The sequence below is a fragment of the Balaenoptera acutorostrata genome, chromosome 3 (genome assembly GCF_949987535.1).
Source record: "Balaenoptera acutorostrata chromosome 3, mBalAcu1.1, whole genome shotgun sequence".
NCBI classification, from domain to species: Eukaryota; Metazoa; Chordata; class Mammalia; order Artiodactyla; family Balaenopteridae; genus Balaenoptera; species Balaenoptera acutorostrata.
The window spans coordinates 182,867,489-182,893,416 of NC_080066.1; the positions used below are offsets into that span (position 1 = coordinate 182,867,489).

General features: G+C 67.7%; 1 protein-coding gene across 5 annotated transcripts in view; it reads left to right on the top strand.

Annotated features, from left to right (window-relative positions):
• The window catches only part of CEP170B (centrosomal protein 170B), a 26,589-nt gene extending 1,813 nt beyond the window's left edge, over positions 1-24,776 (top strand). For 2 of the 5 annotated variants that reach the window (XM_057543873.1, XM_057543872.1), the window contains exons 2-19: positions 1,714-1,845; positions 8,926-9,015; positions 10,419-10,497; positions 11,339-11,397; positions 12,465-12,603; positions 13,166-13,270; positions 13,427-13,909; positions 14,152-14,876; positions 14,959-15,129; positions 15,594-15,684; positions 15,835-17,550; positions 18,780-19,044; positions 21,199-21,358; positions 21,604-21,747; positions 21,862-21,950; positions 22,430-22,523; positions 22,667-22,718; positions 22,927-24,776. In XM_057543873.1, the coding sequence (XP_057399856.1) occupies positions 1,741-1,845; positions 8,926-9,015; positions 10,419-10,497; positions 11,339-11,397; positions 12,465-12,603; positions 13,166-13,270; positions 13,427-13,909; positions 14,152-14,876; positions 14,959-15,129; positions 15,594-15,684; positions 15,835-17,550; positions 18,780-19,044; positions 21,199-21,358; positions 21,604-21,747; positions 21,862-21,950; positions 22,430-22,523; positions 22,667-22,718; positions 22,927-23,162 (4,803 nt within the window). In that variant the 5' untranslated portion in view covers positions 1,714-1,740 and the 3' untranslated portion in view covers positions 23,163-24,776. The remainder of the gene's footprint in view (positions 1-1,713; positions 1,846-8,925; positions 9,016-10,418; positions 10,498-11,338; positions 11,398-12,464; positions 12,604-13,165; positions 13,271-13,426; positions 13,910-14,151; positions 14,877-14,958; positions 15,130-15,593; positions 15,685-15,834; positions 17,551-18,779; positions 19,045-21,198; positions 21,359-21,603; positions 21,748-21,861; positions 21,951-22,429; positions 22,524-22,666; positions 22,719-22,926) is intronic. The other 3 variants (XM_057543874.1, XM_057543875.1, XM_057543876.1) reach the window with 3 other exon arrangements.
• The last annotated feature ends 1,152 nt before the right edge of the window (positions 24,777-25,928 follow it).

The window sequence follows — 25,928 nt, forward strand, 5'->3', positions numbered from 1 at the left end:
ACTTGGGCCTTCACCGATGGGTGGGGCCTGGTGTTGAGACCTGGCTCTTAGGAGCCTCAGGCTGAGGCTCTGGGTGTGGGCTTTGCAGGGACAGGGCCTGGGGATACTCCCTGCGTCCTGTGCTCCCGCCAGGTGCCAGCACCGTCTTCTCTCTCCCTGGTTATTGTCTCACGTCTTAACTAGTCTCCTGCTTGACCTGCCATCTGTTCTGCACACTGTGAGTCAGATCCTGGACCCAGGACCTCCAGGGCTGGCCTCACGGGTGTGTGACACACGCTCTTGCATGGGCCCTGCACTCAGACCCTGCGCTGGGTTTAGCACTCTGCTCTCGCTGTTTTGAAATCCTTCATAATTTTGGAACAGGCCTACTGCGTTTGCGGTCTGCACTTAGGGATGCAGCATGTCCTGGGCCCTCCAGGGCCTCCCCCCTCGCTCCCGGACAAGCCACAGCACTCCTGGGAGCGTGCGGCCCAGCGTCTCGGCCCTGCCTGTTCCCTCTGCCTGGAGCACGGCCCCCAGATGTTCACATGCCTGCCTCCGCCCGCTCCCAGTGAGCCTTCCCTGACCACCCTCCTTAGATGGACCCCTCGCGGCTGTGCTGCTGTCCCCACCCCGCACCTTCTCACAAGCTGTTTCCCTTCTTGCTGCCCCCCCCCCTCCTGGCTGGAGGGAAGCCCCGTGATGCGGGGACAGTGTGTGTCTCTCAGAGCCCAGGACACCACCTGGCGCATGGCAGTGCTCAGGACACGTTTTACCCAGTGCGTCTGTGTGTGTGTGTGTGCGTGTGTGTGCGCGCGCGTGTGTGAGCTTCCACAGGAGAGCAGCCAGGGCGCTTGTAGGCGGTGCTCCGGGTCTGTGGAAGCTGTGTGCACATGTGTGGGGTGCAGGTGTGTCTGCACATTCTGGTACCTGAGCCCCTGTGACATGGCTCTGGGCAACTGGCATCTGTGTGAGAGCACGTGCACACTGGCTGCGTGGGGCCTCAGGCTGCCCCAGGGCCTGGTCTCGGGTGACATTGGCCCTTGTCGTCACTCAGGCTGCCCCCACTGTGCCCCTCAAAGCACCATGATACTCCCCTGTCCATCCTGACCATATCAGTCCCCAAAGCAGCACCTCCCTCCTGGGCACTGCTGCCCTGACCACCTGGTAGTGTCCTGGCCGGGGGGCGTCTGCAGGGCGGCCACGGTGGCCACCAAGGGACGTTCAGCCCCCTCTCAGTGGCAGGCGTATTGATGGCTCAGGGCTCTTCAGCCATCTCCTCCCAGCCCCCTGCTTGGGCCCACCCCAGAGTGTCCAGCAGGGGGAGGCAGAGCTTCTGGTTCAGAGTCTGTTCTGGGTGTGGACCTAGCCTTGTGGGGACCCTGAAGGGCCACACTGAGTCCCGCCTGGGAGCAGCTCGTGCAGGTCACAGGGACACGTGTGGGTCCACATGCAGGCAGTGTGGCCAGCGCCTCTGGCACCCAGAGAGAGAGAAGAGGCTATGTGTGGACCTAGAGTGTAAGGGAGGACCAGGCGACCTTAGCCTGGGAGGGGTCCACAGGGGACAGGCACGCTCGGCGAGGGGCTGGCCCGGAGCCCAGCGTTTCTGGAAGCGGCTGCTGCTGTGGTGCCGTGGAGGTGCTTGAACCTCACCGGGGCAGGATCTGTGCTGGCCTTTGGGGTGTCCGGGGGCCCGGGCGGGGGAGCCCTGCTCTGACGACGCCTCCTCCCCAGGGCCGGACAGGCCTCGCCAGTGCCAAGATGAGCGTCACCTCCTGGTTCCTGGTGAGCAGCAGTGGCACTCGCCACCGGCTGCCCCGAGAGCTCATCTTCGTGGGGCGCGACGAGTGTGAGCTCGTGCTGCAGGTGAGTGCGGGCACCTGGGCCGGGGCGGGGCGCTGGGCAGGAGGGCGCCGCCCCGCTTGCTGCGGGACCCCTGGGGAGGAGGCCCGGGCGTTTCCACCTGGGCTCGGGGGCCTCGGGTGGCTGTGTGCATTCGTGGGTGAGGGTCCCTGTCTTTGCGTATTGGACCGTTTCTGATGGGAAGGTGCTATCGGATTCTGAAGGTGTCGGGGCCCACCTTGGGAGGGTGCCTGAAAGCAGATCTGTCCACATCCTTGTCCGGGGGCCCCCACAGGGCCGTGAATCAGGGGGCCACAGGGTCAGCTCTGACCATCAGAGCTGTCCAGTGGAAGGCTAGTGCCCTGGGGTGGAGGGTGGGGGCCTTTCTCAGGCTTGAGAGGCTGGCAGGGCACTCAGAGCCAGGACACCAGGCACTCGGCAATCGGGAATTTCTCCGTCCCTGAGTTTGAGTTGAGCCAACCTTGGCTTCCATGGGGTGCACGTGTCCGGCTCCTAGGAATGAGGAGGGGAGGGGGCGGGGGACTTGACCCTGTAGGGTCCACAGGGTTTCCCCATCCTCATGGGGTGATTGAGTCGGGTTCCTTGCAGCCCTGACCCCTCCCCAGCATGGCACCTGGGTCCCTGTCCCCAAGCCCTCCAAGCTCCACACTCCCACTATGGGACTCTCAGGAGGTGTCCTAGGTGGGCTGCACTGCCCAGTCCAACCAAGCGGCCCACTTGGGTGCAGGGTGAGACCCCCTCCCCTTTTCCATGTGCAGCCCTGGCTGCTGCTGCCCACTCACTCCCTGGGATGCACGGGGCTTGGGCTGCAGCCGGGGGTCCCAACCATGTGCATGTCCACTTGGGCAGCAAATGCAAGGCCTGTCCGTGTCCAGACACCCTGACTTCTCCCCAAACGTCCTCTAATTTGCCTGACTCCAGACCCAGCAGGACCCGCCCTTGCTTGTTCGGTCTTTTCAGTATCTTTGATCTAGAGCAGTCTCTCTCTTTTTCTCTTTGCTTCTTGCCTTTGGAAGTCGGTGGGTCTGTGCAGGGCTGGGTGAATGTTTTCTGTAAAGGGCTGGGTATACATTTGAGGCCTTGCGGGCCACACGCCTCCATCACAGCCACTCAGCTTTGCTATTGTTGCGAAGACAAACAGGCGCGCCAGTCAAACTTTGTGGATGTTGATATGTCAATTTCATATCATTTTCACCTGTCCTGAAAGAGTTTTTTTTTTTTTTGACCACGTAAAGTGTAAAGACTGTTCTCAGGCCACGTAAAGCAAGCAGAGGCCGTAGGTCGCCCCCCCCCGGCCTCCTGGGGTGGCCGATGTGGAGGTCTTGATGTGGCCGGTGGCCCCCTGATGGTGTCACGTGACATGACCTCTTTTGTCTGTCCATTGGCGAGAGATCTGCAGGGGTCACCACGTTTGGCCCTGACCCCTGGCAGGGAGTTGTGTGTTCCCTGCTGTGACTGTGTGGCTTGTCGATGGCCCTGCCCTTCCACCGGGGTGGCTGGGAGGGCCTCTCGTAGGAGGTGGCACTTGATGGGAGCCTGTGAGTGCTGGGGGCCCAGCGCGCTTGCGCCTCCTGCCTCCCGCCCGCCGCTCTGTGCCCTGCACCAGGCCCTCACTCTGCCTGCTTCTCTTCCCAGGGGTTGGGGGAGAGGCTGCTGGGACAGGGGGTGGGCAGGGTGCTCAGCGTGAGTTTGGGGTCCAATTCCTAGTTTCTGGGCCGATCATTGTGGAGCCCTGAGCAGGGTGGAGGGAGGGGGGATCCTCAGCCCTCCATGCTGGGCTGGCCCTGGCCTGGGTGCACCTGCGTTTCTGCCCCAGGCTGTCCTGGGCAGCGTGGCCGTGTCTCCATCACACGGGGAGACTGAGGCTCAGGGAGGTCACGTAGCTGTAGAGTAGGTGTGGGAATGCCGCCCCCTCCCAATGCCTCCCCCCTCCAGCCCACCTGCCCCTTGCTCAGGGCGGCCATCCTCTTGCTGTGCTGCCTGCCAGCCCCCTTCACCCTGTACTCTTCTGTGGAGCCCCTGCTAGGGAGTTCCTCCTGCACACCACGGCCTCAGTCCCCACGCCACCGCCCGGATGGCCACTGCACACGCCGTCCCCCCCGACAGCTTCCCCCTAGGATGGCAGCTCCAGGCTCCCGGGCCTCTTGGCTCCTGCCTGGCGGCCCCTGCGGCTTTCCCCCTTGGCCTGGGCTCTGGGTGTACGAGACCCCTCCCTGGAGGTCCTGTCCACACCCACAGCCTCGGTTTCCACCTCTGCTCACGTGATGCAAATGGTGTCTGTCACCGTGCTGTCCCCAGTCTCCTGCGTCATCAGCTCCTGGACATCTCAGAGGCAGCCCGAGCCTGGTGCTGCTGAACAAACCCCCTTCTCCTCCGACCCCGCCGGGTGTCCGGGGGCAAACCCCGACCTTCCCTCTCCCCACCTCGTGCCTCAGGCACCCCCGAGTACTGCTCCCACCCCCACCCCGGGTGCAGGGACAGGTACCCCCGGCCGCTAGGCCACCTCGGGGCCACAGCCTCTCCCCACCTGCCTGGCTTTCCGGCATCCTCCACGCCCGCCCCATCCTCACCCTCTCCCTGCCACGTGCTCCCGGAGCACCCGGGCCTGCCCTCTGTGTGTCCTCGCGTTCATTCCCACATTTGTCACTCTATGGTCACTGACCCCACGCTGGAGCCTGGGGTCTCCACTCCAGGGCTGGGCCGCCCACAAACACATAAGCAGGAGCCAGGTGACCCCCCAGGAGACAAACCCAAAGGCGGCACCGGATTTGGGACAGGGGGCTGGGGGCCGACTGGACACGGCGATGTTGTACTGAGAGCTGAGGAGTGGGAGCATGGGGGACGGTGCTGGCAGAGGGCGCTGGCGGAGGCGGGGGTGGGGGGGCCCTCTGTCCGGCGGGGAGGGGGAGGCAGCGTGGCGGGAGGAGACGAGGCTGGGGAAGAGGGGCTGTCCAGGAGGCTGTACCACAACCCAGGCAGGAGTGCCCACGTGTGGACCTCGGAGGGGCGGGGGCAGGGGCGCTGTGTCCCAGCGGCAGAGTCGCCAGCCTGGCCTCGTGCCGCCACGCTCTCCAGCTGGGCCACCCGCTCGCCAGGGTCCTGACCCCCAGGGCGAGCCTGGCACAAGCTGGGCCAGTGAGGACGTGAGCGGGGACACGGGCCCAGGCTGCCTGGTGTGGTTCCTGCCCCTGTGTCCCTGGGCTCTGGCGCAGGGCGTGCGTGTACGTACGTGTGTGGATGTGCACGGGCGAGTTCCTGTGCATCGGCACACGTCTGCGCACACATGTGCGCACGCAAACATGTATGCGCACATGTGCTTGTGTGCACACGTGTGTGGATGTACATGTCTGTGTGTGTGTGTGTGAGAGAGAGAGCCTGTGCGTGTTTGTGGCAAGGTGTCTTCTCTGCCTTCGCCTGGTTTGCCACGTGGGAGGGGTGACAGCTGGGATTCATCTGCACGCATCCTTACCCGGAAACCACGGCCCGAGAGACCCAGCTCGGGATCCCCCTGCACACACACAGGCCATGGGCGCCGTGGCCCCGCTGGGGTGGCGCTGGGCGTGAGCTGGCAGGAGGGTGTGCCCAGAGCCTGGGGTTTGGGCCGCTGCCAGAGCCTGGGCGGGGCTTTCACCCATGGAGGGCGTCAGACCCAAATTTTGGAAGCACATCTTTATTCCATTTTAAAGTGACTACAAACAATTAGGTCCTTTTCCAAAACTCCGTGTATTTGGAGCCTCTTAAGGCTATTTTACGCGTCTGTGCCCCATTCAGTCCATTTGCCACGTGGCCTGCTTTGTGTCCTTTTAAGTCGAGTCCTGCCTGGGCCAAGGGACCACCTCCCCCTCTGGCATGGGCTTCCAGCCTCTGGGCACCTGGACTTGGGGCGGGGGTGGGGTCTGCCTCGGGCCGGGAGGGAGGGAGGTCTCTGGATGCGGGACACTCCCTGCCTGTGCTCAGGGGTCCTGGCGCTCCCCGCAGTCTGGGGAGGGGGTGGGGCAGCCCAGGCTCTGGGTACAAGCGTTGGGGAGCCCAGGGCTGAGCGGGGGTGGGGCAGGGTGGGGCGTCTTGCTGGGAAAGGGAAGGTGGGCACCAGGAGAGCGTGGCCCAGGAGAGGGCGTGGCACCTGCAGAGGCAAAGCATCTGGCCAGCAGGCAGGCGGGGGCAGAGCGGCGAGAGGGAGGTCTGGGGAGGGCTGCAGGGATGCAGGCGGGGGCAGATTGAGGGGTGCTGGCCAGGAAGGCCAGCGGGGGTCGCTGCCTGGGGCTGAGGGGGTGTGGCCGGAGCAGCCGGGTGGGCGCTTGGTTGGCGGCCTTCCTCGGGGAGGCTGAAGGGCCAGGCGGGCAGGGAGGAGGAATTGGGTTTGGCCAGGCTGGGCTTGAGTTGGGAGTCTGAAGCTTGGAGGTGGGAGGAGGTGTTCAGGCCAGAAAGGTCGGCCCAGAAACCCCTCTAGGGGGCTACACCTCGGCAAAGGTAGCGGCCAAGCCTGAGGCACAGAGTGCCCTCCCGCTGTCGTCCTCCACGTCTGCCTCAGGCCGAGCAGAGCCCGCGTCCCGCCACGTCCCGGTGTGCAGGCACCAGCAGCCCCTCTCAGGCCCGCGGTCCCCGGGAGCCCGATACCCGGCCATGTGGAGGGCAGAGTCCGGCCCCAGTGGCATCCAGGTGTTGGGCAGGGCTGAGGTGGGCAGGTGGCTGGGCACGGAGGGGGCGCAGGAGGAGGCGAGCCCCCAGCCCCTCAGTGAGCCCCAGGCCTCCCAGCTGCCAGGCTGGACTCTAAGGAATGCCTGACCCACGGGGCCACCCAGCGGGGCAGCTCCCTGGCCTGAGGTGGGGCGAGCCCAAGCACGCAGGCCCCTGGGACAGCTGCTGGTCCTTGTCTAGGCCGCCTGGGGACTGGGTCCTGGGGAAGCTCTGCCAGCACCTGCAGCCGGGAGACCGAGGCCCAGAGGAGGGCGTGTGGGGCCCCCCAGCGTGCCCTGCCCCCACCCCTGCCTGGGCCAGGCCAGTGGGCGGGGCTGCCTCGGAGACCAGTTGGGGAGTCCAGTGGAGGAGGTGGTGCCCACGTCCGGGGCACAGGCTGCGGCCAGGGTGGCCCAGAGCTGTCTAGCTGTGGGTGCCGACTTTGAGGAATTCGGGACGGGGGAAGAGATGAGGCCGGGGGCGCGGGGCAGGGGGTCTCAAGGTCATACTCTCCTCGCCAGAGACCCGTTGCTTTGGGAGGCAGGTGAGTTGGCACTGGAGCCCCGCCAGGATCAGCCCTGGGGGCTTCCCGGGGAGGGAGGCCCGTTCTTCCCCTGGCCCACGAGGATGGTGCTGAGGCAGGCGGCTCCGGGCTGGCCTCTGTGTCCAGGAGTCCCCGGCTGGCCCCGCAGACTCTGCGCCCCCCCTTGAAACCTCCGCTGCACCCCTGCTCCCTTCTGGAGGCCCCAGGGTCCGTGGCAGCGTGAGGTGTGGGCGTGCAAACCCCCGCTGGGCCCCCGCTGCAGCAGCCGCATTGTGCACTCAGCCAGCCACCTCAGGCCTCTGAGCCCAGGAGACGCTGGCGCCTCACAGCCCTGCCTGCTGCAGTCTCCTTGCCAGGCCCTGCCCTGGCACCTCGGCCAAGCGGCGTGACCTTGGGTGGGGGCGGGGCTGGGCCAGAGCCCACGTCCACCCCACCCCACCCTGCTGTGCGCTCCTGTGTCTGGGTGAGGGAGGCCCAGCCCTGGGAGCTCCAGTCCTCGGGGGAGGGTGTTGGGCCCCCCCCCCGAAACTGGCCATTTCTGGATGGTGCCGGAGGGGCTGGGTAGGGGGAGCGAATCAGAGAGAAAGTGGCCCTGTGGAGGTGGCCGCTGGCTGGGGGAGGGGTCTGGGCACTCACCTGGGAGAGCTGAGAAGCCTGGAGGGTGGTGATGCAGAGACTCAGGTGCTGGGGTACCCTCCCAAGGGCCGGCCGGCCTGTCCCAGGCGGTGGGGAGTGAGTGTGTGGGTCTCGTCGTTCCCGTGACATACTCCTGAAGTGGGGGTCCTGGGTGTCTCGTGGGAGCCCTGCCGGGCAGGTACTGTCATCTGCCCAGGGCTGGGCCCCAGCACCCCACGGTTGGCCGGTCCTGCTGGTGTTTCCTGGGGCTGCCCCAGGCCTGGGCTCCTCAGGTGGTGGGGGAGGGATGCAGCTGCCACCCAGACACATGGGACCTCCAGCAGTGAGGTGTGGGCAGCGGGCTGGGCGGTGGTGATGCGCTCTGTGTCAAGACCGCCGGCCCCCTGGCTGGGCAAGGCAGCTCGTGCTGGCGGTGCCTGATCCAGCAGAATGTGACCCTGTGGCCCTGTCCCTGCCTCTGTGTCCCTGGAGTGGAGGGGCTGTGGCCCTCCAGCTTGACTGTGTGAGGGAGCTGGGTGACGGTCCTTGGGGAGGGGTCCTGGGTCGGCTGGTGGCCAGGGCAGAGCTGGCAGTGCTCGGGGCGGAGCTACCTGCACGTGTTCACGCGCTTGTGGCATCTGGGTGGAGGGTGTGCTCAGGACGTGTGAGCCTGTGCACGCGAGCAGAAGGCAGTGGGGCCTGAGGCACGTCACGCGTGTGTGCACGTGTCCGTCGCTCCGAGAGGTGTGCGCTGTGGGCCAGGCTGGGCGGGGGCGGGCTCCCCCTGAGCACCCATAGCCCTTTGATCCTGCCGCGCCCGGCCAGCCTGCCCTGCCCTTGGGAGTGAACAGCGTGTCCCAGATCTTCCGAGCGTTCCCAGCCCCTCCCACGCTGACCCGGGAGCAGTGGCTGGGATGGCAGGGGGCACTGGCCTCCTGGTGCCGTGGAGGGCTGATCACAACGGGAGGGGCCCGGGTGGCAGGCTGGGGCAGGAGGAACCCCGTGGCCTGCTCCGTGGCCAGGACGGCTGGCCGGGTCAGGCCTGGGTGGGCTTTCTGGGGCACATGCGCTTGAGGTGTGGAGGCGTGGGTGGGACCTCGTGGGCTGCGTGGCCAGGGGCCTGGTGGTGGTATTGTGGTCGGGTGGGGGAGGGTTGGAGAGTGGGGAGCGGGGCCTCCTGCGGGGTGCCTCCACCTCCTGGGCCGCCTGGCCCGGACGGCCGCCCGAGGGTTTCTGTGTCTCCCCAGTCCCGCAGTGTGGACAAGCAACATGCTGTCATCAACTACGACCACGACAGGGACGAGCACTGGGTCAAGGACCTGGGCAGCCTCAATGGGGTGAGTGCAGGGCCTTTGTGCTGGCCCCGCCCCTCTTCCCAGCCCAGTTCCGCCCACACCCTGGCTCCACCCCTCATCGTGGCCCCACCCCCTGCCCCTCTCCAGGACCCGCCCCCTGTGCTGGCCCCGCCCCTCTTCCCAGCCCAGTTCTGCCCACACCCTGGCTCCACCCCTCATCGTGGCCCCACCCCCTGCCCCTGTCCAGGACCCACCCCCTGTGCTGGCCCCACCCCTCCATGACCCCTCCCTCAGTGCTGGCGCCACCCCAGCTCCATCCTCACCCTGGCTCTGCCCCCGCATCATGGCCCCACCCCTCTGCTTTGTCCCCACCTGGCTCCCACCAGGACCTCCTGCCCTGGTGGCCTCCTTGGGAGGACTCCCACTGGGTAGGGCCTCTGGGAGGTGGGGCTGCCTGCTGGGTGAGGAGGAAAGTGGGCCCTCAGGTGGGCAGGGGAGGCATTGGGACCTCCTGCAGGCTGGGAAATGGGGCTCCTGTGATGGATAGGGCTGTGCTGGGGTATCCTGTCCTAAGGGGTATATGTGAGCTCTTTTGTGAGTTGGGGGGCAACAGGGACAAGGAGGTGACCAAGAGGAAGTCCCTGGCTGCAGGAGCAGAGAGGGGTTCAGGTGGAGACAGGGCGGGAGGGACAGGGAGGGGCTCTCTCCAAGGTCCAACATCTGTCTGGGTGCCTTGTTCTTTCTGTGTTTGGTCTCCTGCCCTGCGAGGCTGTTTCAGTAAGAAAACAAACCACCAGTCTCCACCCCCGTATACCAGCTGAGGAGGGCCCTTCCCCCCTCCCTCCCAGCCTGTGAAGTCTGGCTCCCTGCATCCTGAGCTGGGGGTCCCGCAGCAGCCTCAGGCTGGCCCTGCCTCTGCCATGTGAGCACTCCAGCAAGTGCTGGGTGCCACCCCCCGGTCCCCCTCAGAGTGCCCCCCGCCGAGGGTCTCAGGCTCTGCTGGGATCTGCCCCCTGAGCCCCTCCTCCCTCGGCACCCCGTCGGATGAAGCATCCCTGCCTGAATGGGCCGCACAGTCTGACCGGCCTTGCCCCGGGGCCACCCTGTGGCTGTGCCTCGGCGCTCGCTCCCGAGGGCTTTGGGGGCTGGGGCCGGCACGAGGCTCTGTGTGGATGAGAGACGGGGCCGTCTCACAGGGGTGTCCACGGGTTCTGTGCTTGAGGGGCTGTGTCAGGGTCCCTGGGTGCTGGGTGGGGTCTGGCGCCTCGGCCCCCTCGGCCGGTCCTCCTGCGGCCATCTGTCCTGTGGTCCCGTCGGGCTGTGAGGCTGGTGCGCCCCTGCTGGGAGGGCGGCAGCACAGGAGGGCCTGGTGATCCGCTTCTGGGGGCTCCAGAGTCGTCGGCCCGCCTGCCCCGGCTCATCTCCGCCACCTGCCTACTCCGCAGACATTCGTGAACGACGTGCGCATCCCAGACCAGAAATACGTCACGCTGAAGCTCAGCGATGTCATCCGATTCGGCTACGATATCCTTCCGGGGGCGCTCACCCCTCCTGGCCTCTCCCTCTGTCCCCAGGGCCTCAGTCGCCCTGTTATGCCGGAAATGGGTGGGGGCCTCAGGGGGTTAGAGGCAAGAGGGTGAAGCCCGGGCCAGGCTCCGGCCTGAACTCCAGCCCCTGCCACCTGCCCCCCAGCCAAGACCCCAGCCACGGACACCTTCTGCCCGCCCTCTGGGCTGAGCTCACACAGGGCCCGGGGAACGGGAGAACTTTCCCGGGACCCGGAGTCCTGGTGTTTCTGGGGGCCGCCCAGGCATGGCTTTCTGTGCTCAGGACGTGGGTGAGTGGGGGCCATGCCTCCGCCCTGGGCAGCCGGGGACCCGTACATGTGGCAGGAATGCATCCTCTTCTCCATCTGCATTCACCTGGGCACACCCGCTGGCGGGTGTGGACCCAGCGGCTGGCTGAGGCCCTCCCCACCCCTGAAGCCTCAGGAGGCCCAGGGCTGAGGGGTGGTCTGGGATGGGAGCTGGAGCTGGATGCATGTGGCATGGCCTCTGGGGCCCCGCTGGGTTCCTGGGCTGAAAGTGGGGAGGAGAGCATCCCCGCGGACCTAGGGCGCGTGTGTGCGGTGACCTGGAGCAGCCTCTGTCCTGTCCCCTGACCGGGGACAGCACGGCCTGCAGGCTGTCCCTGTGGTGTGGACGCGTGGCCAGTGCACACGCGTCAGGGGGCAAGCTTGCAGGCATCTGCACCAGCCCTGCCCCCACCCCGCGTTCCCTCTTCATCCACCGCGCCTGGGAGCAGAGGACGCTGTCCGAGGGCCCCGCCCTCTTCCTGCTCCTTGTTCTCCTTAACGAGCTGTCACATTCCAACATGTACGTGCTGGAGCGGGTGCAGCACCGCGTCCCTGAGGAGGCGCTCAGGGTCAGTGCTGGTGCTGGGCCTGGGGCCCCTGCATCCCTGTGTCCCCACAGCCCTCCACTTCCCACTGCCCGTCTCCCCCAGGCCTCTGGGCCGCCCTGGCCCGATATGGTGCCGTGAGTCAGCCTGGTTTGGCCTGCCCTGCCGGATGGCCCAGTCTGGCAGGTGGGGAAGATAGTCATGCCCCCCCCGCCCCGCCCCCCCCCACCCCGCTGATGCAGCCAGACTGCGGGCGTGGCTGGAGCCCCAGAGGAGGCTGCTTTGCCCAACGGGAGGGGGTGGTTGGGGGGGAAGGGGGTGGTTGGGGGGAGGGAGGCACCCGGCATCTTGGGTACCATGGGTGGGGGTGGCCAGGAGCAGGCCGGAGGCGAGCAGGGGGGCAGCTTAGGGGACGGCCTTGTGGGAGGTCCTGGGCGAGGGGCACTCTCGAGCACCCTTCCTTCAGCTGGGGCTCAAAGGTCCCAGTGTCGGCTCACGGCAGGTGGAGCCTCTCCTTCCCCCTTGCTCGGTTGTGCAGGAGTCATGGAGCAGACTCGGGGGACCCTGCCCAGAGCCTCACCCAGGAGCCCCATGGCGGGGGGTTGGGGGGAGGCTTAGTCCCATCTTCCAAAGTAACCGTGGGCAGCACAGGGAGCGTGGGTGGCCTGCCTGGAGTCACACGGCCAGTGAGGGGCAGGGCCGGTGTGAGCCCAGCGCCGATGACCACCGAGCTCAGCCAGCTGGGGTCCGGCGTGCACACACGCACCCGTGCACGCACACACGCGCACACATGCACACACGCAAACGCGGACAGGCTGCTGCTCCCCGCCGCCCACTGCTCCTGAGGGCTGTCCCACCCCTCCGTCTGGAGGGGCCTGTGGGTGGCTGCCTCCCCTCCGACGGCCCAGCCTTGGGTGCGGACCCCCAGCTTCGAGCCTCGCGACGCGGGCAGGTCTTGGGCTGTCTGCTCCGCGGGGGTCGTGAGGGAGACCTCATGCCGCTGTGGGGCCGAGGAGCGGCCAGGCAGGTGCCCTGGGCGGGGGCGTCCTCCCGAGGCAGCCCCCGCCCCTCACCCCGGCCGCTGCCCACAGCACGAGAAGTACACCAGCCAGCTGCAGGTGAGCGCCACGAGCCCGGCGCCCAAGAGGGGCGAGGCCGTGCCGGAGCAGGCGCCTTACTGCGAGGCCGCGAGCCCCAGACCGGAGAGGGGGGACCGGAGGCCGGGGCCAGGTAGGATGGTGTGCAGGGGGGTGCGGGAGGGGCCTTGATCCACCTCGTCCAGGAGCTGACCTTTCACCCCCGCACCCCGACATACACACGTTCCCCTCCCCCACGGCCCCCCAGCATGTGTGCCTGCATTCCTGCGCCCCTGCCCCACGTGGTTCAGTCAGACTGCAGTGGCCCTCAGCCCCCAGGTCACCTGTTAGTGGCCCGAACCACTTAGGGGCCCTGGGGCAGAGACCAGCCCTGCGTGGGGCTCGCTGCTGTGGGGCAGGCCCTGGGGGCGGAGGGCCCAGGCCGGGCTCAAGGGATTGCCTGCCCCAGGACCGGAATGCTGAGGACAGTGCCACCCCAGGGACGAGCCTCCCCTGGAACAGCCGCCCCCTGGGGAGGTTGTCACTGCCGTTGTCACCCGCCAGGGTGGCTGGCCGAGGTTCTGGGCAGCTGCAGATCTGAGCTGGGAGGTGGTGCCGGGGCCCCCTGCAGACCCCAGCGTCTTCCCCGGCTCCGGGGCTCCGCCTCTGTCTGTGTCGGGGCCACAGGGACCCAGCGTCAAACTCTCCCTCTGCAGAGGCGGCGGCCTACCGCACACCGCTGTACGGGCAGCCCTCCTGGTGGGGTGAGGACGATGGTAGCAGCCCGCCCGAGGAACGGCGCCAGGACGAGCCCGACACGGGTAAGGCCTGGAGGGCAGCCTGCTCTGGAGGTGCCCTCTCGGCGGGGCCGTGGGCGGGAGAGACGGAGCTGATGGTCCTCGCGGAGGCGGGGGGGGGGGGGGTGAGGGCGCCACCCGTGAGCACGTGCCTGGCCTGAGCACGTGTTCCCCCCACAGAGCGGCCCAAGGAGCTGGCTCCGCGGGACAGTGACCTCGTGGGGACGCCGGCCGCCTTCCGGGCCCCCGCGGAGCCGCAGGGCTACCCGTTCCGCCGGGAGCCCAGCTACTTCGAGATCCCCACCAAGGAGGCCCCCCCGCCGCGGGCCCCAGAGGTGCCGGCACACGAGGCGCCCACCAGGGATGCGGAGGCGGGCGGGGGCGGGGTGGCCCCCGTGGTGCAGAGCCACGCCTGCTTCACCATCGAGTTTGACGACTGCAGCCCCGGCAAGGTGAAGATCAAGGACCACGTCACCAAGTTCTCTCTGCGCCAGCGCCGGCCCCCTGGCAAGGAGCCCACACCCATCGAGGTGGTCTCTGCGGAGACCAAGGTGGCCGACTGGCTGGTGCAGAACGACCCCAGCCTGCTGCACCGGGCCGGCCCCGCCGACGACCGGCACAGCACCAAGAGCGACCTGCCGGTGCACACGCGCACCCTGAAGGGTGAGTGCGCGGCTGGCTGCCCTCGCCTCAGCGGCCTCGTCCCCCTGGTCCGTTTACGTTGCCCGAGAGCCGCCTGCCCCGTCGGGGGCCGTCCAGTGTGGTCCTGTTGCTCCTCTGGGCCACGTGTGCTGGGTTCACGGCGGGGCAGTGTGTCCCCGACCACGCGACAGCGGTGGTTGTGTGTCGACCCCGGGGCGTTTCCTTTCCCTCGGCCTCATGAGTTGGGCCCCCGCCCCCTCCAGGCCACAAGCACGAGGACGGCACGCAGAGCGACTCGGAGGACCCCATGGCCAAGGCGGCCGGGGCAGCTGGGGTCCCCTCGGAGGCCGGCGGGGAGCAGGTGCGGCTACAGAGGCAGCTCAAGCGGGACCCCCAGGAGCTGCTGCACAGCCAGCAGGCCTTCGTCATCGAGTTCTTCGATGGGGACACGCCGCGCAAGAAGCGCTCTCAGTCCTTCACGCACACGCCACCCGGGGACCCCAGGCCCGACAGGCGCCGCGGCCCTGGGCCGGCCGACAGGGACCGCCCGGCTGCCCCCGCCCCGTCCTCGGCCCGGGGGGCGGGCAGCAGCTCGGGGCCGCAGCGGGCCGGCTCGCTCAAGCGGGAGAAGACGGAGGAGCGGCTGGGCAGCCCCTTGCCCGCCGCCCGGGCCCCTGCTCGCCCTTTTGGCAGCGTGGGGCGCCGCTCCCGCCTGGCCCAGGACTTCATGGCCCACTGCCTGCGGGATGGCTCCCCGGCTGCCCGGTCAGGCCCCGAGAAGACCCCCCCGCCACTGCCCACCCCGCCGCTGCCCCGCGGGGCCAGCCCCGTGGCCCCCTCGGCCCCACCGCCACCCCCTGCTGACCCCCAAGTGACGAAGGCACGCAAACAGGAGGAGGACGACAGCCTCAGTGACGCAGGGACCTACACCATTGAGACGGAGGCGCAGGACCAGGAGGTGGAGGAGGCCCGCAAGATGATTGACCAGGTACCCGTGTTGGCGCAGCAGGCCTGGGAGTCCGGCCTCGGGCATGGGCTCTGACCTGCTGCCCGGCTGTCCCTCCTGGCAGGTCTTTGGGGTACGGGAGTCCCCTGAACTCTCCAGAGCGTCCTCGGCCACCTTCCGTCCAGTTATCAGAGGGCACAGAGACGAGCCTGGTGACGGAGTGGCCCAGCGGATGGCCTTGCTGCAGGAGTTTGCCTCCCGGCCAGTGGGCGGGACCCCCCAGGTGGAGCTCCAGGTGTGTGGAACTGAGTCCAGACACCTCCCTGGGGAGGGACTGGGCGGGGAGAGGACAGCGTCTGGGCCGGGGCCCCGGTCACTGCCTCCTGCATGCACTCGGAGGCTCTGGTCATGCCCGAGCTGTGGGCTCCAGGCTCTGGTGCCCACCTGTGCAGAGGGATCAAGGGTGCCCGGGTATATGTGCCCATGGGCGGGGCTTGGCTGAGTCTGGGGTGTGGGGACCACTGATCTCCAAGCCACTCAGCCGGGCTGAGACGTGGCTAGTTATGTCAGGGTCCTGCAAGCCAGGTGAGGCCACGGGGGCTCTCTGGCTGCTTCTCTTGGGGGCAGGTGGCAGGCATGGGGATGGTGTGGGGGCCAGGTGTTGGGGTGGGCTGCTTCGCCCCCGCCTGCCCCCAGCACCTCCCCGTGGGGCTCCTGTCTCTCCCTGCCGTGGACACGCTCCTGCCCTCCTCTCCGTAGGGCCTCCCAGTACCGGGCTCCCCCGGGGGTCAGAAGTGGGTGTCCCGCTGGGCCAGTCTGGCCGACAGCTACTCGGACCCAGGCCTGTCAGGTAAGTGGCCCCAGTGCCGCAGCAGGGAGGGGTAGCCTGAGGCCACCCACTAGGCAGAGGGGCGCGCACGTCACTGTGCCCGGGGGAGGGCCAGCTCCTCGTGTGGGCCCGCGGGCAGCGCTCCCTCTAACCAGCCCCCGTGTCTTCCAGATGACGGCCCCGGGCGCAGAGCCAGAGAGCTGGAGGGGGCCCTGCCTGTGCGCCAGCGACGACTGCTCCCACAGCTGCCCAGCGACAGGGCGGACAGCCCCGCCGGCCCCGAGGCCACCAGGAGGAGCGGGCCGGGGCCGCCGGAGCTGGGCAGCGAGCAGGCCGGCCTCCTCTTGGGACAGGAAGACCTGGAGCCCGACAGCCTCAGTGACGCCAGTGGGTCGGACGGAGGGCGGGGCCCTGAGCCAGGCGGGGGCCTGCAGGAAGAAAGATGCGGGAGCCCCCAGGAGGGACTGGCGTGGACGAGGGGCCGGCGCTCACCGAGGGCCCCTGGGGAGCCGGCCCCCACCTCTTTCTTTGCTGGGGACCAGAACGGGGAGGCGGCCGTCCCCAGGAAAGCGACGGTGGCTCCAGGGCAGGCGGAGGGCCCAGGGCGGGCAGCCCAGCCCAGCCCCCTGACGCGGGACGGCGTGTACGTCAGCACCAGCGGGAGGATGGTCATCCAGCTGCGGACAGGGCGGTCCCCGGAGCCTGAGGGCCCCGCCCCGGCCCCCCCCAAGGAGGCCCCGGCTTTCATCCGGCAGGAGAGCTTCACCAAGGAGCCGGCCAGCGGCCCCGCAGCTCCTGGCCAGCTGCCGTCCGTCAGCAGCCATCCCCTCCTGCAGGACCTGGCCGCGGCCCGGGCCTCACGCATGGACCTGCGCACTCAGGACACCCACCTGATCCTCAAGGAGACGGAGACGGCGCTGGCCGCCCTGGAGGCCAGACTGCTCTCCAAGTCCGTGGAGGAGCCGGAGGGTGAGCTGGGCGGCGCCCCTGGGCCGCCAGAGGACTCCCTGTCCGGGGACTCCGACGTGGACACGGCCAGCACCGTCAGTCTGCTCAGCGGTAAGAATGGGCCCAGCCCGCAGCCCACGGGGCTGCAGAAGGAGAAGCTGCCGTCCCCGCCGGCAGCGCAGGACCTGGGGGGTGTCGGCCTGAGCAGCGCCCGCGAGCGCCTCTCAGAGAAGCAGCGTCGCCCGCTGGGCCCAGCGGATGGGGGCCGCGGAGAGCCGGCAAGGCGCCTGGCCACACGGCGTGGCCATGGGCCCCGAGGGTCCCTGGACTGGCCCGATGAGGAACGAGGCTCCAGCCTTGCCCACCTGCCCGGTGTGGACACGGTCACTTCTGACCATGAGACCTCCGGGGCCATGGGGGCAGGGCAGCGGGGGCCTCGCCGGAAACCCACGGCCCCACCGCCGTCCCCTGCTGCCCGGGAAGAACAGGGCCGCGGCTCAGCCAGCGTCCAGAAGGTGCAGCAGGCGCTGACCCGCTCCAACAGCTTGTCCACCCCACGGCCCACGCGGGCCTCCCGGCTGAGGCGGGCCCGGCTGGGGGACGCCTCAGACACAGAGGCCGCAGATGGCGAACGGGGGCCCGCGGCCAACCCCGAGCAGGTGGGGCAGCCGGCTGCCGAGCAGGCCAAGAAGCTGTCACGCCTGGACATCCTGGCGATGCCCCGGAAGCGGGCCGGCTCCTTCACAGGGCCCAGCGACTCGGAGGTGGCCCCCACCCGCGCCGGCTTCTCAGGCCGCAGCGTCGAGTTGTACTGCACCGGTCGCAAGCCCGCCATGGCCGAGGCTCGGGCCACCGCCAGGAAGGCCACCAACACCACCACGGTCCCCCGCCAGCCCTTCAGCAGGGCCCGTCCGGGCAGCGCCCGATACTCCTCACCCAGTGAGTGCTGGGAGCGGGAGGGTGGCCCCGGGTCCGGTCGGCACGGGCAGTGTGTCTGCAGATTCCTGTGCGTCGGCCTTGCACCAGCTACGGGGCCCCCAGTCCTGGCCCTGGAGGAGCCCCTTTTCCCATCGGCGGGTGTTTCTCTCCCCACCACACACACACATACATGTGCACCCGGGTGTGCACGGGTGGCGGGCCTCCTGCAGCCCCCAGGCGGTCCTGGTGTGAGCGCAGAAAACCCCGACCATCTCCAGCCTGGAGGGACTGCCTCTGACTCGCAAGCAGGCCTGGGTGACTGACTGCAGGCGGAGGGCTGGGCCTGGTCCTTCCTGGAGTTGCGGACCCACGTGTGCAGCAGGGAGGGATGGCTGCCGTGGCACCGGAGCCGGCTCCTGCCGGGGTGGATGTGGGCCTCCCTGCAGCCAGGCTCGCCCTGCGGGGGGACTGACCCGTCCTCTGAATGAACTGGTCTCAGGTGTCAGCACTGCTGGTCCAGCCCCGTGCCGCTGCTTCCACACCTGCCCCAACCCCCAACCCCTCCCGCACCCACGGCCTTGGAGTTTGGGCCCCTCCCTGCCCGCCAGGGCTGCAGGGGGCCAAGGTGGCATCTGCCCCATGGCCGAGGGGTGAGGGCCACACCTGCTTGGTGGGAACCCCCTGCCCCACCCTTCCTTGTACTGTGCACGTTTGCGGCCGCCACAGGGGCTCAGCGCAGGGGTGGGCGAGGAGTCGGGACTGAGGCCGGGCAGGTACAGGGAGGGGCTGCAGTGGCTGAACTGGGTTCTGACCACGGGCTGTGTGTGGCCACGTGTACGGCCCAGCCCAGGGCCATGGCTGATCCACGTGGAGGGGTTTACCCCCACCCGGGTGTCTGCAGGCACCAATTCCCAGTTCCCTAACCCTAACCGAGGGTGCTGGTTCCCGCCTGATGGGCACAGACCCCTTCCCCGGAACGTGGCCCCTGCCACTGCCAACCAGCCACGACCCTGGGCTGCTCCACAAGGGCCCATGGACACGCCAGGCTGCCCGTCTGTGCACGTGCTTCTGGGCTCGCGGTGGCCTTACAGTCCCCGGAGCCCAGCAGCTGCTGGCGCTTCAGCCAAAGGGTGTCTGGGTGCGGGGGTGTCAGCCGCAACACAGCTCGCCCTGCAGCACCGGACCCTTGCCTGGAGGGGCCCAGGGCTGCCGCCGGTGCTGAGGGCTGCTTTGTTCTGTTCTTGCTTTTGGAACCAATTCACTCACCCGAGACGTGCGTCGCCGGCAGCAGGGCTCGGATTGCACGTCCACATCCGAGGAGGAGTATGGCTCCCACCACGGCTCCCCCAAACACGCACGCCCCCATGCCTCAACAGCCACGCAGACCCCACGGGCTGGCAGCTCCGGCCGGGCCCGACCCCAGGCCCCTGGCCTCCGGGACACAGATGACGAGGAAGAAGAGCCCGACCCTTATGGTTTCATCGTGCAGACAGCCGAGATTGCTGAGATTGCCAGGTGAGTGGTGTCAGTGGACAGCACAAGCTGTTGATCCACAGGGCGCCTCTCCTTGGGACTGGGCTAGGGCTTTAGTTCCTAAAAGGGCTTGGGAAATGCTTGTCAGGGGGATGGATAGATGGGTGGATGGGTGGATGGGTGGATGATGGTTGGGTGGATAGATAGATGCTGGACGGTTGGGTGGAAGGGCAGTTGGATGGGCAGTGGGTGGTTGGGTGGATGGATGGATGATGGGTGGTTGGGTGGATGGATGATGGACAGTTGGGTGGATGGATGTTGGATGGTTGAGTGCGTGATGAATGGATGGATGGGCAGTTGGATGGGCAGTGGGTGGTTGGATGGATGGATGGAGATCTGCCCAGAAGGGTGGGGGAACCTCTGGTACAGGAAGGTCTTCTCCAAGATTTTTATTAAAGATGAGTTCCTTCATGCAGTCATTCAGTGGAAGGATCGCTTCCAGGTCAGGCGCTGTAAAGAATGGTGCAGAGGTGGCAGGGAAAGAGAGTGGTCTTTCGCTGAGCAGTGGTCGGTGCTGTGATGGCTTGGCCCTGCAGGGCTTGTGGAGAGGGCAGGAGGTGAACGGCTGGGGCTGGTGAGTGGTGAGTTTTGGTGCTAAGGATGCTGAACTTGAGCCGGTGAGGCACCTGGAGGGAGGTGAGTGGCAGTGGCCCACGTCGGGGATGGAGGTGTGGGCGTCATCAGCACGAAGACGGTGACCGAGGCTGTGGGCCGTGTGAGGACGTGCAGAGCATGAAGAGAAGAGGGCTGGGGACAGAGCTCTCGGGACACCTGGGGGGTGGTTGGAGGGAAGTTGCCTGTGCAGAGTGATGCTTGCGGGGGGGCCGAGGGGTCGGCCAAGGAGACAGGGTGTGGGGTTCTGGAGGGGGGCGGCCGCACCTGGGTGAAGGGAAGGGGGTGGAGGTGGAGGGAGAGAGGAAGGGGAAGTGGGGGCCCCCGGGGGCTTCCCGAGTGGGCGAGCTTGAACACAGCAGCGAGCAGGGTGCGGAGGACAGAGGGAGCGGAGGGCGGGGCTGGCTGGGGGCAGGCACGGGGGGCAGGGGCACGGGTCACCAGCAGTTTGAAGGGGGTCCTTCTGTGTTTTTTGATGTCGGAAGGGTGGGAGCAAGTCGGGGATCCCTATCTTGAGGGGGCCTGGGGCAGCCCTTGGTAGGAGGCAGAGGCCAGGCAGGGGAATTTCTCCAGCTGTGCCCAGCACCTGTCGGGAGGGGCTGTAGTTGCCGCTGAGAGCGGACGGGCACGAGGGCCGGCTGGGGGGCACCCTGAGCAGAGCTGGGACAGCTGCGTGTGGAGGCCTGCTCCTTGGTCCTTGGTGGGTCCTGGGGTCCCGTCCCTGGAGTGACTGCAGGCGTTGGAGGGCTGAGGGAGCCGGAGGCCGGAGCCCGCCCCCCCGCCCCGAGCCTGGCCAAGGGCTGGAGCAGCGCAGAGCGCACCGGCCGTGGGGCTGAGGTGCTCCGAGGGCGGGCGACGGAGGCTTTTGGCTCCAGCCCTGGGGCTTCACGGGCAGTCGGGGGCAGGGAGCTGGTCCCCAGCTGGCCTGTGTCCTTTCCTGGGTGGCCCGGGAGCCTCTCAGGGAAGCGTGTGTTACCGTCGTCAGGGCGGAGGGGACGGAGGTCTAGGCTGTCTCTGGGGCTGCAGGCTTGGCCTCCCTGCCCTGTGGAGAGTCCCTGGCCTCCGGGCCTGCCTGGCTCTGACCCTTGGCAGTGACTCTGCCTCCGTCTCCCTGCCTGTGGAGCGGGGCTCGTGTGGCCCTGGTGGCCAGAGGAGCAGTGGGTGTGGCCAGGAGCCTGTGGGTGTCTCTGCCCACCCTTCCTCCCAGGGCCCCGCCCCAGCCCCCCCCCCCCCACCTTCAGGGGGTCGGGCGCTGAGGCGGCCTGTGGGAGTCCCTCTGGCACTGCTGGTGGCTGTTTGGGTGTGGTTTGGGCCGGGCTGGAGGCTGTGTACCCCTGGCCCTGCCCCTGACCCAGTGGCTGCCTCCTGGGAGGGACTCCCACCCAACCTGGGCGGGGCGGCGGGGGGTTCTGCCTGTGGGGGGATGACGTCGTGTCCCATCTGGTTTCTGTCCCCACACTTCCCTGCACTGAGGCCGGGCCCAGGAGGACCCCGCAGGACCTGCCTTCTCTCCTGCCGCTGCAGGCTGAGCCAGACGCTGGTGAAGGACGTGGCCACCCTGGCCCGCGAGATCCACGATGTGGCCGGGGACAGCGACTCGCCGGGCTGCCCGGGGCCTGCCCACAGCCCCTCTCGCGCCAGTGCGCCCGGCAACCCCGCCTCCACCATCTCCGCCCGCGAGGAGGTGAGCCTGCCCTCGGCAGCCCCTTGCGCGCTCAGGTGGGGGGCCGTGGCTGTGAGCCCTCCCCAGGGCCGCACCCCGTGCCCAGCACCGTCCCCCACCGGTCACCCTGAGAGCGCGGGCCCGGCACCTGCTCCACGAGGGCGGGGCGCCCAGGGACCCCGAGCGGCCGGGCGGCGTCTGCTCTGTCCACCGCCTGGCGGGCGCCCCGTCCCACGGGCCATGCCCCTGCTCCCCCACCTCTGCAGCTGGTGCAGCGCATCCCCGAGGCCAGCCTCAACTTCCAGAAGGTGCCGCCCGGCTCCCTCCGCTCTCAGGACCTGGACCAGAACATGAACGACCGCTGCGAGGACCCCCTGGCCGGCAAGACGCGGCCTCGGAACCGTGAGGAGGCAGGCGCCCCTCCCCGCAGAGAGCTCGCTCTGGGCTCTGGGCCGCGTCAGGGCGTGGAGGGCACAGGGCTTCCTGGGGCGTCCAGGCGCCGGGCTGATGCCAGGTCCTCGCAGGTGATCTTCGATAACCTGATGCTGAACCCCGTGTCCCAGCTGTCCCAGGCCATCCGCGAGAACACGGAGCACCTCGCTGAGAAGATGAAGTGAGTCGGCCCGCGTGCCCGCTGGCCAGTGAGAGCCCCTGGGGGACGGGCCGGGGAGCCACCGCTGCTTAGCGGACACCCAGCCCGAGGTCCTGACACGGGTCCAGACAAGTGCCTGTGCGGCAGGACAGTGCCACGTGTGCACGCGCACACACACACACACACACGCACACACACATGCGCGCGCGTGCGCGGTTTGGCAACCAGACCCTGGGCCTGGGAGGGCCAGAGCCCCCAGGATGACCCGCCCCTCCCTCTCTGCCCCCTCCTTCCTCCCAGCCCTCCCCACATGAGGCCCAGAGACAGGACACTGGTACCGGCCTGCCCAGGTCCTGCTCCAGGCCTCAGTTTGCCCTTGTGCCCAGGAGGGGGTGGCATGGACCTCCCCGTGACTGGCGGGGTGGCTTGGGAGGGCACCATGCCTGGGTCTCTTGGTGACTGTCCTTTGTCTGTTCCCACCCCCGCCCCTCGGGGCACAGGATCCTCTTTCAGAACACAGGGCGAGCCTGGGAGGACCTGGAGGCCAGGATCAACGCGGAGAACGAGGTGCCCATCCTGAAGACGTCCAACAAGGTGAGGGGCCCCTCTGGCCCAGCTGCAGGGAGACTCGGGGGAGCTGCCTGAGCCTGGGACCCCGACTCCTGCCCCCGGAACCCCAGGGAGAGGCGAGTGCTGGGTGGTCCTCCTCCACCAGCCTCTTCCCTGTCCGCCTCCAGGAAATCAGCTCCATCCTGAAGGAACTGAGGCGAGTGCAGAAGCAGCTGGAAGGTGGGTGTGGCCAAGACCCGGGGGGGGGGGGGTGCTGCACTGGTACCTCTGGCCATGCGGGGGGGTGGGGCGCAGGTGGTGGGAGGGCTGGCAGGGGCCTTGGTGGAGCCTGGCTCACACCCACAGCTAACCAGCCGGGAGGCCCCCGGGTGGGCACGGGAGGCAGGGCAGGACCCTCTGGCCGGCCTGACCCTTTCCACCCCCCCAGTCATCAACGCCATTGTGGACCCCAGTGGGAACCTGGACCTGCTGACCGGAAACCGGGGTTCTGCGGGCTCGGCCCAGCTCGGGAGAGGCCGGCCGGCCTCCCAGAGTCCGTCCTCCCCGACCTCAGCCCTGCCGGCGAGGAGCTTCCCGCAGCGGGCAAACTGCGGGACCCCTGGCCTCCCGGACCCCTCCTTCCTCCCCTCCTTCCTCCCCGACACGGAGCGGTTCCTGATCTAGGTGGTGGGGCCGGGCGGCCTCCCCACACCCTGGGCCTGGACGGTTCACCACAAAGACTCCCACACGTGCCATAACCCCGTGGGTGCCCAGGCCCCCTCCTCAGCTCCCAGCGCCCCCCCCCCGCCCCGCTGGCCTCCTGGCCCAGCTCCCGCTGTGGCCGATGCCACGGGCCAGTGTCGGGCGTGTGCCCAGCCTCCTCTCCATCGCTGTTACTTTGTCGTTAGCTTTCAAGGAAGGAGTAGTTTGTGCCATTGCAGCAGGCTCCCCGGCCTGGAGGGTCCCGCTCTGCCTCGTGGTCTGGGGGACACGTGCGTACCCGCCCTGCCCCTCTGTGCTGGCCGGGACCAGGTGGGGGGAGCAGACTGGGCGATGCGGTCTTTCAGTGCCAAACACAGAGCAGGGCGGTGGGGGGACGCCTCGTGACGCCCCGGGACTTGAAGCGGCAGAGTGCGGGCTGGGCAGGGCGATGGCAGCTCCCAGCCGCCCCAGAGTCCGGTGGCCCGGGGCGGGGACGCAGCCCGTGGAAACATTTGTGGCAGGAACCCCACCACTTCGAGCCTTTGGTGCCAACACAACTGCCAAACTCACTGAGCACGTGGGCCGGGCGCTGTGCACACAAGCACATGCACACACCAGGCACGCCTGTGCTCACACGAGCCCAGGCTCAGCCCCCGACACGAGCCCGGCACCTGGCTTCCGATGGTTCTGGGCCAGATGGAGGGGAGCGATTAACCAAAGCGGCCAAAAACCGGGCTTCAGAAGCTCCCTGGACAACGTGCCCTCCCCCCGCTCCCCTCCCCGCTGTCCTGCGGACTCTGTGGGCATTAATTGGGTGCCTCACGGGCCTCTGTGCTCCAGGTCCTGTGGGGGGGGGTAGGGACAGCCCCCCAGGAACAGTTTTATTTCTCAGGATTCTTTCAGCTGGGAACGTGCCAGGCGAGCAGAGCCCAGCCCCCTCCTGGGGGCTGATGTTTCCGCAGCCTCGAAGCCAAAGAGCCCACTGGCTGCGGCAGGTGGGGCTGGGGTGCCCCACACCCTGCCTGGCACCTGCGCGGATGTTGATTGCGGGACAGGGCCGACTGCGGGGGGCGGGGTCACCGAGGCTGGACCAGAGGCCAGCGGGCGCGGGTCTGGGGCCGCGGTGGGTGACGCGTGTGTCCGTGTTTACATTTAGCTGACGTGGGGCCCCATGCCCGGGCCCTGCGCCCCCTCCCCGATGTGTACGTGTGTGAGTGGCAGTGGGGTCCGCGGCCGGCCCCGTCCGCGAGCCTGCTGTGTGCACACAGAGGAGGTGCGAGTCCTGGTGCCCCGCCCCGCATGCTCCGCACAGCTGCCCACAGCCTGTCCCCCGGGCACGAGCAGTGGCCGTCCGTCCACCACACTTCCATCCGCACCCCCCGCGGTGATCGCCGTACAGTTTTTTTATTCACACATTCATGCTCCTCCCCCTCCAGCCTTCGCCTTGGGATTGGTAACTTATTTGTCTGGCTTCTTGGAGGCACCTCTGTGCGTTTTGTCCTCAGGTGGTCTTATGGATGTCTTTCAGAAAATGGTTATTTTATATGATTTGTCATGGAATTTGTTCTAATAAATCATTCTTCTATCATGTGGCAACATGCCGGCGTTTGTCGCCTTGGCCTCATTTCCCCAGTGGTGGTGTTTGGGGTGGGGAGGGGTCTCCCTTCCTGGGCTGGAAAATCCCATTTGACCCCCAAGACCAGGGACGGTGCGATGCAGACGTGCTGCCACCAGGGGGAGACCTAGGCAAGAAAGCAAAGCAGGGAACTTTCCGGAGGTTTGCTCCTCATATTCAAGCCGTTCAGTGACGCAGCGTGCAAGAGCTCCCTGTAAGGTAGGCCATCCCGTGTAGACGTAGCGCAGGAGGGGCGCAGGCCCTGTGTGCCGGGGCCCAGCTGCTCCCGATTCCTTCTCCCTTTTTATGGCTTCAGAGGGGTCTGAGGCCTCCCCTGCTCTGGGGTGACGTCACACCACTCAGTCCCTCCAGCCCAGGGGAGATATTGTCCCCCACCTCCTGCTACAGGGCGGACCCAGAAGCAAGAGGGACAAGGCAGCAGGAGCAAGTGTCCTCGAGGCAAAGCCACCCCGGAGCCTGCTCGCAGGTCACTTGGCCAGCTGCGCGGGAGTCACTTGTACCCAAGCAGGTCCCCACGCCAGCTCTGCCCCCTTGCCTGCCCTGTCCCAACGACTGTGCTGTCCCCACGCCTGCTCTGTCCCCTCGCCTGCTCTGTCCACGCGACTGCTCTGTCCGCAGGCCTGCTCTGTTCCCTTTTCTGCTCTGCCCCTCTCCTGCTCTGTCCCCAGCCCTCTGTCCCCTCCCCTTCTCTGTCCCCACGCCTGCTCTGTCCCCTCCCCCGCTCTGTCCCCACAGAGCTCTGTCCTCGCACACATTGTAAACCCCAGAGTCAGCTGTCGGTTTTAAAGTCCATTTGCCCTTTGCCTGCATGTACCTTTGGTGTTCTGCTTTGCCTCCTGGATTTCCATGTTTCCCTCCTTGATCATTTTCCAAAAGACCTCCACTGAGTTTGTTTTTAGGGGAGGTTTGCTGTGATGAGATGAACGCCAAGGATCGTACTCCGCTGGGTTTGGCCCAAGGCTGTAGTTTGATGACCTCCGGCCCGGGCCACAGGTCCACCCAAGCTGGGGGTGCTACACAAATCTGGGACATCTGTAGGGCCTACACTCTCTGTGTCAGGATAGAAAGGCAAAAATCCACCTGCCTTCAAACTTGAAGAAACCTGTCTGTCT